Source organism: Lotus japonicus, chromosome 6 (assembly GCF_012489685.1).
Source record: "Lotus japonicus ecotype B-129 chromosome 6, LjGifu_v1.2".
NCBI classification, from domain to species: Eukaryota; Viridiplantae; Streptophyta; class Magnoliopsida; order Fabales; family Fabaceae; genus Lotus; species Lotus japonicus.
The window spans coordinates 13,421,547-13,433,014 of record NC_080046.1 but is presented as its reverse complement, the minus strand read 5'-3'; the positions used below and the strand labels follow the sequence as shown (position 1 = coordinate 13,433,014).

The 11,468-nt window shown below is 40.2% G+C and overlaps 1 protein-coding gene across 1 annotated transcript; it reads right to left on the bottom strand.

Annotated features, from left to right (window-relative positions):
* Nucleotides 1–5,293: 5,293 nt before the first annotated feature.
* LOC130722797 (protein SRC2) lies at nt 5,294–6,527 on the bottom strand. Its single transcript, XM_057573645.1, has one exon. The coding sequence runs from the start codon at nt 6,445–6,447 to the stop codon at nt 5,530–5,532; it is 918 nt and encodes a 305-aa protein (XP_057429628.1). The 5' UTR covers nt 6,448–6,527; the 3' UTR covers nt 5,294–5,529.
* Between the last annotated feature and the right edge of the window lie 4,941 nt (nt 6,528–11,468).

Here is an 11,468-nt window from a genome sequence, read left to right as displayed (position 1 = left end):
CGAGTTTCGCCGCCGCTTTCCGCCGTCATCAGCCTTCTTCTCCGGTGAAGACTCGTCGGAAAATTTCCAGAACCTTATTTCTGTAATCTCTTGACCCTCTGGGGTTGTTTTTAACCTTATATCATCAAAGATTCAAAGAAAAATAACACAGTGCTCTATGAAATTTGTGCCTTAGATATTTTGGAGACAAACAAGCTTGAATGTTCCATGGCCTTCCACCGAATGATCTCGAGTACTGTAGGGTCGTACTATAACTTGCATATCTTCTTGGTTTGGTTTTGATCATTTGGTGTTTGGGACTATAGGTGTGACACGTTATTTTAATTGATCAAAAATATTTCTATCTTGCTGTTTAGAAGATTGTTAAATTATTTGTACCTTGAATCTACAAACTATTTTTGCAAGTATTATAAAATTTGTTTAAAGGGCATTTTTGTATAAATAATTAATTTTTATACTATCCATCATTATTCATTACTTCATCAAACATTGGATTGTATTATGTTAAACAATACGATAAATTATACAATGTCACACCAAACGTTGTATAGTATAAATTTTTATCAGGCCTTATACTATCAGGCCTTATACAATCATGTCTTATACTATCAGGCCTTATACAATACAGCATACCAAACGGGCCCCTAGTTTATCAAAAGTAATCATCCTACATCTTTGTCTCCTATCCTTTGCATTTTGCAACATAAATATGAATATACAGGACAATGAAAGATCCTCTTAAAACTTCTATTTAAATGTTTGTCTATTGGATCCAAAAATGAGGCTGCTACTTTGTCGCCCTTTGTTGTTATTTTTATTCGGGAAGTGAGCTTCCATAAAACATTGATTACAGACACAATGGTTAAGCTAAAAGTAACATCTTATTTTAAGTAAAGTTTTTAACTATAGTGTAATTCCGGACTGGTTGCAATGATTATATTGGTTTTTCATGATCTTTTTTTTTGTTAAGCGGTTTTTCATGATCTTGAAACAATATAAGTATGATAGGTGTTTTGTTTTTTGATAAGGCAAGAAATTTATTTATGATAGGTGTGTTTACTCTGGACCATATTCTGGACTGGTGTATATTGTGCAAATAATTGTTTTTTCTCCTCTGTTCTGTTCTGTAGTTATGATGATCAGGTTATGTTTTACTCTTGCCTTGTTTGATGATAAAACATAAATCTCCTTATATTTTTCTTGAAAATATCTAAAATATAATCTTTTTAAAGAGAAAAAGTTTTAAAATCATTTTTTTAAGCTTCTACAAAAACAAATCAATATTAACTTGAAATTAGCATTTGAGACCAATTTAGTACTGTGTTTTATACAGTATTAGTATCAAAATTAATTGCATAAAATGTATTTTGATAAAATTAGTTGTGATAAAAATAAGCTAAAAGAACATGAATGAAAAAAGTATTTCCATAAAGTTAAAATTGTAAAATCGAACAGTAGCAGAAGCTAAAATTAATAGCTTCATCCCAAGACTAATTTTGGAGCTAGAAATCAATTGCAAAATGAGATGTCCAAACATCCAAAAATTGATTCTAACACTACAGAATCTAACTCTATAAACATTGAATCAAACATGCTATGAGTTTACACCAAAAGACCACTTCTAACTATTTACTTCCAAGACAGATACGTGAATACAGAGAAAAAACAGACAAGCATGTTTGCTTTTAACTTCCAACTAAAATGTTGATCCATCTCTATTGTTTTTTGTATTGGAATGCCAAATTTGGCTTTCCAAAGCATGCTAACTGGGCTGCAACAGAAAACCAAACATGTATATATGTCATGTGCTGTATGCTGCAAACCATGTGGTCTTCATCGATGTATCTTAACAACATGTCAAAGTGATTCTAAGACTATTTTTCGAATGCCTGAAAGGAAAGGACAATCAAACATTCTTGCTAATGGCTTAAGCATCTTTTGCTCTTATCACCCAAAAGACCACTTTGACGCCTCACTTAAGTTGAATAATTCTCCACTTCGACAAAATACCAATTCTAATAATAAATATAATTTTAGACCAAACAAATAATAAAATGAACAAATTTTCTATACCAGATAATCAGTTTAAAATGTTGAAAAAGACAAAACATCTCAATCTACTAGCACTGAAAGCAAGTAAAAGATTTTGAGATCAAGGGAACCCAAATGTGCCTCTGTTTCTTTTGCTTCTAGGTCTTTAACGGGGAGGGAATGGTTTCACGGCTACTGAGGTCTACTGTAGAGAAAGATAAAGCATTACCTTTGTATCAAGAATAATAAGTTGTTGACACTAGTTTTCCACCTCCACCTTGTATAAATGACATAATAAAGATAACGAATAAACCACAACTGACAGAACATTCTGATAATCTGATGTGCTTAAGCAGGCTTCAAACCATTGAAGTGATTTACAAAGAACTTCCAACTAAAAACACTAATGTTAGATTCAGCTCTCAGTGAAGAAAATAAAATCAAAATATATAAGTAACTCCAAGAACCACTATATTATCCTAATAATAGAGCCCCTAACACAAGTACTTTTGTAGCTGGATAATTTGCTTGTCTACCCCCTATATTGCCTGCCTCAATCATCTTGTGCAACACAAGATGTAATAAAGCTCAAGTTTCATTATGGTTCTGTAATGCAGTTTGGTCTGGACATCAGGACATGTGCCTTCAAAAATACTATCAAGAGAAAACCTGGAAAAAATGGGTCTCGAGAAAACAAGCCTGAAAGCTTGCGTCACATACTATTATAACCTAGCCATACGCTTGCTGGCTTGCTGCACTCTGAAATCATCAAAAGCTAAAATTCCCTTCATCGAGCAGCAAAAATAAAGCAATACAGATGCATTAACCTAAACACCATATTGACCTCAGTGGTTCTGTCTTCTTCATAATACAGCCCCTCCAAAAGCCTTTCCGGAGCCCCTGTGACAGCAACAGGGCCAACAGCAAGGCTGGCACCTAGGCCCATCTTTCCACCCTTGGTCAGGTCTTACAAAGAAGAGGAATACTTGAGCGGGCCAGAAGGCTCACTAGACCTAGCATATTATAACAATCACTAGGTCAGTCAAAGAAAGGTGGAGGTGGTGGAGGAGAACTGGAAGTAGTCGGGATAGTAACCACCTGTGTATGAATCAGCGTAAGAGGTACGGAAAAGGTGTAGGTGGTGGAGAAGGATGTTCTAAATCTAGAAACTACATATGCCTTACAAATTCTCTGCAGCTGTGAAATGCCACAACAAGGTCAATGTGTTTGAATGGCTATAGATAAATCCAACGAGATACTCCCCTTAAAATTGTCTTCTTTTTCAAAGGAAGATTCCAAATATTTTCATGTATCAAGTCCATGCAATGGGCTGCATAAGGAATTAAGTGTGGTCTTCTCTCTTTCAACATCTTACCAATTAAAACACAATTGATTCCACTATCTATAATCACTAGTGGCTCCTCTCCAATCTCTTCCACAAGAGAATCAAGTAATTAAAACAACTTTTCACCAATCTTCACAAATTTAATACCTAAAAAACATTGTGCCAAGAGGAGAGTTCATCAAGAAATTGATCAAGCACCTTTGTTTCCTATCAATCTATGCATGTGACATAATAGAGCAACCATGTTTGCTCCATAAAGAGATTTTTAGTGCATTAGAACTCCTTTCCTAGAAGTGGAACTCCAATATCATGAAAAAATAAGACTTCACAAGTTTGGACCAAAGGCAGCAGTGGCTGAAAACATGTGTTGGAAGACTTGCAATAATTTGATTAGGTTAAGTGATAAGCCCGCTCAATACCATAAATGAGCTATGTACTGCTGAACTTTGGTGTTTGCTTCTTCGTCACATGTGTATATTATGTTTGCTTGCCTCAATTGTACCTTCTTTATTTTTTCAATAGCAGATTCAGGTTTTCTACAAAACAAGTTCATGCTAGAAGGCCACGTCTAATCATTTACTTTCAAGAAAGGTTTGCAACATGAAGGCAGAGCAAAAAATATAGAGAAGCATGTCATGTACCCTATACAGCTATTCTATAAACCATATTATATTGGTGTCATGATCGATGTCTATCAAGTTTCAACATCGACATGCAGAGAAAACCATAGATTTATCCATTTCCTAACCATATATACAACATATTTCTTAACTAAGTCTTAAAAATTGAACACACAGGCTGATCCGACCAGTTAAATCAGAACCCAAGCATGTAACATGTCCATTTGAAAGGAAAAACTGGCTCATCTCAAAAAAGGAAAGAACTGGTCAAACTGGTACTATTGAAACGGTTTAAACCGGCTAAATTTATGATCTATATTTTTAACGTAACTTCCACTTTAAATTTAATAAGAAAATTATTCAAATAAAGGTCTCATTCCAAGTTAGAATAATTTGCATGCATGTATCATTATTTTTCTTATTGATTTTTTATCATATAAGATATATAAGATGATCATTCTTAAAATTTGATTTGACGCTATTTCTTAACATGTGACTAGTGAGGCTAATATATTAAAAGGAAAATAAGAAGTCAAGGAGTACACTCAATCATTATATTGTCCTAATGAAAGAACCATTGACACAAAAGCAGTGTTGTTAATTGCGGATGGCGGGTCATGGCGGAAAGCCGAAATCCCGCCATACATGACAAATAATGGTGGAATATGGCATAATATGGCGGCATATTGTGGCCATATGGTGGGATATCGGCCAGGGAGGAAACCCAAAAAACAGCCATGAGAAACTGCCATGGCGGATATTTGATGATACTGCACAAAAGTACTCTTCAGCTGGATAGTTTGCTTGTCTAACCTATCGTCATCTTGTGCAACACAAGATATAATCAAACTCAATATTCAGAATGTTTCTGCACTGCATCTTCCCATTAATATGATTTGGGTAAATAAGCAAATAAAAAAAGCAACTTAATTAGCTGTACCTATACAGCTCCAGATGACCTCAAGTAGAGAAGCAATGTATATAAGGAAATCATCAGAAGAGCTAAAATTTCTTAAATATGCTACTCTTGCAAGATGCCATATCAGTTTGCTAAGTAGGTTAGTTGATGAAAAACCAACACAACCAGATTAATATACGAATGTTGCACCACAAATTCCTACTATGCAGGCCTATCCATTAGGCATAATAATGCAAAAAGGGAAAGAATCATAGAACCATGAAGTCAGTGACAAATGAAAAGTAAACTAGTTAAACAATCATATGCCCTGTTCCAACTCTTGCTCCAAGAACAAAATCATGAAAGCACACATAACACAACCTAGCCATACACTTGCCGTAATAAAGAGAAACCAACTTTATTTCATTTTCATAATCTCGAACGAGCAAAGGTAGGAAATCATCACAAGATAAACATTCATTTCATAGACCAGCGAAAATAAAGCAACATAGATGCATTCAGTCCAACACAAATTGAAATATATACATCATATATAATTCATATATATATATACCAGAATATCAGCAGAGTGAATTAATTAGCCTTCAAACTTCAAACCTTGCAGCTTAAGCATTTCAATAATCTGCCCGGTAATCCCCGTAATCGTCCCGCGCAGCAGCAACGCCGTTTTCCACCCTCTCCGTGATCCTGTCCTCTTCGTATTTCAGCCCTTCTTCCAAAGCAAGCCCGCCCAGAGCCCCGGCAACCGCGCCAACAGCAAGCCCGGCACCCAAGCCCATCTTTGCACCCCTGGGCTTCGGATCATAGGAGCTGGCGGAGGAATAATCCAGCGGGGCAGATGGCCCGCTGAGCCCGGAATAACCGCCCGGTCGGTCAAAGAAAGGCCTAGGTGGTGGTGGCGGTGGAGGAGCACCTGAATAGTAACCGGGATAGTAACCGCCGGTGTAGGAATCAGCAGCGTAAGAGGTGTAGGAAGAAGAGTAAGGAGAAGGTGGTTGAGATTGGGAAGGTGATGGAGTATATCCTCTGTAATAGAGGAACGAAGGGTTACAGTTAGGGTTAGGGTTAGGGTTGGGGTTGGAGCTTGGGTTGGGGTAATCGAGGGGTTGGGGGCGACCAAGGAGGCCGAGCTTGAGGTGGATCTTGCCGTGGGGGCGGCCGGAGGGGCGGAGGAGGGTGAATTTGCGGATGCTGGAGGAATCATGGAGGTCGTGGAGGTCGGCGAGGAGGAGGCGGACGGTGGCGACGAGGGGTTTGGGGGTATCGGAGGGTTTGGAGTGGAAGATCTCGAGGGTGAGAAAGGAGTCAGTGATGGGGTGAGAGAGAGGGAGGGTGAAACGCTCGTTCCAGACGGGGGAGGTGTTGCCGGAGTCGTCGGATTTGGTGGCGAGACGGCGGTCGGGGTCGACCCAGAAGACGACGTACGGCTTGAGGTCGCCGGTTTTCCAGTTGACGTTCTTGAGATGCTTGGCGGAGACGATGGTGAGGTCGAGATCCACCGACTTCGACGGAGGAGGACGAGATGATGTCATTGCTCTTTTCTTCGAGGTTCTGTGCAGCTTTGCAAACAACTAACAGTCTGTAGTAAGCTAGAATAGAAGCCAATGACAATTTTGTGAAACATATATATCTTCCTTTCCAAATATTTTTTAATTTATCCAATTGTACTTCTAGGTTTTACCTAATAGTGGTTCCACTATTTTTTTTTAAGGTAAAGGGTTAATTTGGTCCTTCAATGTGTCCTGCGATGTTATTTTTGTACCAAAGTATGTGAAAGTGGTAAACGTAGGTCAAGTTAGTCTCTAACGTTAAAAAACTTGATAGTCGTTACCTGAGAGATTGACATGGCACGTTAAGTGTCACTTGGGCAATCTTTTAGCCGTCAATTTGATCTCTTTGTTGAAAAGTCACACTGGTGGATAGGGAGAGAGCCAAAAGAGGGGTGGGAGAAGGGTGATGGTAGGAGTGGAGTGGGAGAGAAGTAGAAGGGACAAAAGTGATAGAACAATTGATTTTTCAATTGAGGGATTGTTTACGGTGGTTTTTGGTAAACAAATATCCTCTTAGTTCGACTAAAGGAAGTTTAGATTCAGGGTCCTTTTGAGAAAACGTTTTGCCAAAGTGTAGTGTGTGGATTGATATTTTCGACAACGATGCACAATTCGAAGGAAACTAGATTTCATTAAACACGGATCAATTACATGAAGGTCAAAGTGTAACAAAGTGAAAAGAAAACTGCAGGGAATGTAAATTTCGACAAGAAATTAAACAACAGGACTAGTGAATCCCAGGAAATTAACAAATAACATGACAAGCTTAAACGCAGTAAAGATAAGCAACTGGTTCTGCAACATACTCCTCCATCATCACGTCTTGCTCCTTGCGTCTCATTGATGCGGACATTAGAGCTTTTTAGTGAGTTTTTCAGAGTTGAGTTGGGAACCTCTTTTCTGACTTGAATTCTCCCATTTATAGAGCATATCCTTGGCGGTTTTCTTCTTCTTCTTGGATGGGTTAGTGGGTCTAATCCCCTCTTCCCACGATCTGGAGTTGGTTTTGGAAGTTCCTTGTGCGGTGGTGGAGATCGTGTGCCTCAACTGCTTCAACCGCTTCTTGGCCACGTATTCAACCAACGTGGTGAGAATCCGACTTGGTCAATGCTGCACATGTTAAATGTGCCCCTGTTTGTAGCAATAGTTCCTATTGTCGAATTCGACTGCTCCTTTAACTTGGTGCATTTTTCCTTTCCCTTCTTTAGTCTAAATTCGACCACCTTGTGTGCTTTGGGCCGAATGTGTTTTTTTCTTTTTTTGGGCCAAAATATTGGGCCAACAGATGCCCCCCAAAAATGTTGATTCTCGACTACCAGGTCTTGGAGGGATCAAGCATTTTTTGCTCGTGAATTTCGATGGAGCTTGACGGCTGTTCGCGACTTTTAACTTTCTGATTTCAAGTCCCATCAGAGATCCTATCGTTTGACTTTTGCTCCAATCAGAAGCTTTGGCGTCTGACTTCGTCTGTCATCTGCCGTCTCTACCCTAGGGTAATCATGACCCCTTTTTAGCCTTTATGCTAGGGTTTGCGGTTATATAATAAAATAACCGTTGGATTTCAAAAAATTTTATGCACCATCTTGTAATGCAGCTTCACGTCCGACTCTTCATTTGCCTATAAATACGCCATTGTTGGCCCTTTGCAAGCTTTACCATTTTCCAAACACTCAAGCCTTTGCCTGACTTTACTTGTGATCATCTTCAATCGTTTAGTTTCTGCTTTCCGGGTGCATTCTCTGAATATTTCTATGGCTTCCAGTTCTGACAACGTCATTCCCCTGGCCGCTGCGTGCGAGATGAACGAGGCCAAACGCACTCCCATTCCAGACCCGCCGTATGAAGTGGAGAAACGGGCTATCTGGAAATCTCAGGTATTCATCCCTATTTCTGTAAATGGCAATCTACGTGCCATTTTAGGTTCTTTGAAGAAGGCGAAGAAGGGCAGGCCTAATAGTCTCCCTGAGGGTTACGAGCAGTTTCACCCCAGTGTTCGTGGGGATGAGCTTGTTCTTGCATTTCGACCCTCTTACCGCTTGCCCTTCCTGAAAGATCCCAAGAGGACTTTTAGGTCTGCACCGCCTAATCCAACTGTTGGTGAAGGAGCCTATTTGAAATGGCTTGACAAGGTGGAGGCCAGTAAGTCTGGGCATTGGAAAGTCGCTGGGATTTTCGACCTCATTCAGTTGTCGAGGTCGCCGATTTCTTACAATCCTGCTATGCTTTTAAGTTCTCTCTTCTTTTGGGAGCGGTCTACCAATAGCTTCCATGTCCCCTTTGGGATGCTTTCTCCCACTCTCCTTGATGTTGCTGCCATTACTGGCCTTTGGGTGGTGGGTGATGATTACCATTCCTCTGCTGCCCCCACCAATCCCATCGTCATTCCGACGGATAACATCGCTTTCAGTAAATTTATTAAAGATCACTATGTCGAGAATGGTGAAGTCTCCGACGCTGAGCATGTCGCGTTTCTACTGTACTGGCTTTCTGCCTATGTGTTCTGCACCAAATCCTTGAGGATTCCGGCTAAACTTCTTCCTTTGGCCAATTTGTTACATGAGGGTCGAACTATCGCTATGGCCAGGCTTGTACTTGGCAATCTTTACCAAATGATCAATGAAGCGATAGCCGACATTCGAGATCCTAAGGTTGCGTCTTTGAATGCAGCTGGTCCTTTCTGGCTACTTCAATTTTGGATGAATGCGGTTTTCGAATCCTTTCTTCCAGCCAAGAACCCTTCTCCCGTGGTGTTTAACACAAGGGTTGATGCTTTCAGGCTTGAAGCCCTTACTCCCCCTTATGACGCTTCCACTTTTGAAGCTGACTTTAAGAAGTATTTCACCCTGTTTTTCGAGCTGAAACGTTTTCGCTCGGGCTTTGCGCCGTACCACAAGCCTTCTCATGGCCCTCGGTGGCTGAGGAATTCTGCAAAGGCCTCCACTTTGCGTCCCACGAACACTGTGCCTTGGTCCGTCGTGATTGACTCTGGTAATCCAAATCGATACACAATATGGTTTTGTATAAACTCGATTACCGTTTCTTGTGTCACGTTCTGTAGTGGGATGGCTTCGACCCATTTGGTGAAATAATCGACTGCCACTATGATATACCTGTGCTGCCTTGATGAGGCCGGGTGAATTTCGCCAATTAAGTCTATTGCCCATCCCCTAAAGGGCCATGGCTTGATAATATAATGTAATTCGCTAGCTGGCACGTGTTGAATTCCTGAATGTTTTTGACAATCTTGACAGCCTTTTGCATATTCGATGCAATCTTTCATGATGGTTGGCCAATACAAACCTTGCCTAAACAAAATCCATTTCATTTTTGCCCCTGCTTGGTGAGCACCACACAGGCCATCGTGAGCAGCTGATACGGCTATGAATGCGTCGCCCTCGCTTAAACATTTCAGCAAAGTACCGTCGATGTTCTTTTTGAACAATTCGTTGCCTAGGATGGTGTAACTTCGAGCCCTGTACTTGACTTTTCTATCAGTCAACCCTACTGGGTTCTGCAAGTACTCGACAATTGGCTTTCTCCAATCATTGGAAGTTAGGTTATCAATAACCATAATGTCGAGATCCAAAGGGCTCAGCTTTTCTTTGATCTTAATTAGCTCTTTCAATTTTAGTTTATCTATCATGTACCCGGAAGCAATCTGCGCCAATTCGTTGGCTTCTTGGTTACCTATTCTAGGAATATGACCTATTCCAACCTCGTTGAATTTAGCCAGCAAATTGTTTGCTTTTACATACTATCTGGCTAAATTCTCGCTAACACACTTGTATTCTTTAGTGAGCTGCTTTACTACTAACTCAGAATCCCCTTTCACGACAACGTTCTTTGCCCCAAGGGCTAACAGGATCTCGAGGCCTGATATTAACGCCTCATACTCAACTTCATTATTTGAGCAATTATCCTTGATTCTAAATTTGAATTTAGTGGGGATGCCCTGCGGGGACACTATGAACATTCCAATTCCAGTTCCATCTTTATGGCTGGAACCGTCGAAAAATAACTTCCAAGGTTGAATGCCTACGTAAGTTATGATTTCCTTAGGCAGAGTATGATCCGCCAAGAAATCAGCCACCGCTTGCCCCTTAATTGCTTTTAATGGGGCATAAGTTAGTGAATATTCGGTTAGGGCCAAAGCCCATTTACCAACTCGACTGTGTAAGATATGTTTGGATAACATGTGCTTTATTATATCATAATGAGAAAAAACCATTACATCAATTGGCTTTATATAATATTTCAGCTTTACACATGAGAAGTACAAGCATAAGCACAATTTCTCGATCATGGTGTATCGAGTTTCTGCGCCATTCAACACCCTACTTAAGTAAAATATGGCCCTTTCATTGCCATCTTCATCTTCTTGAGCCAGCATGCTTCCAATGGTTTCATCTGTGGCGGAGATATATAGCTTCATTGGCCTCCCTCTTACGGGTGGTACCATCACAGGTGGGTTGGACAGGTACTTCTTGAGTTCATCAAATGCCTTTTGGTGCTCTGCTTCCCAACGGAATACATCTTCCTTCTTCAGTCGAAGAAGCGAGGAAAATGACTTGGTCTTCTCGCTGAGGTTGGTAATGAATCTCCTTAGGAAGTTAATCTTCCCCAGTAATGACTGCAGTTGCTTCTTGCTGGTTGGTGGACTTGTGTCGAGAATGGCTTTAGCTTTATTTCTGTTGATCTCGATGCCCTTTTTATGCACCACAAAACCCAAAAAATCACCTGCAATAACACCAAAGGCGCATTTAAGGGGGTTCATTTTCAAGCCATATTTTCTCATCCTCTCAAAGGATTTCCTCAGATGCAATAGATGGTCATCCCTTGATGGGGATTTCACCACAATATCATTGATATAAACCTGCATAAAAGTTTCAATAAAATCATGAAAAATGGTATTCATTACCCTTTGGTAGGTCGCGCCAGCGTTTTTCAACCCAAATGGCATGACCACCCATTCATATGTCCCCAAGGCACCAGGACATCGAAAA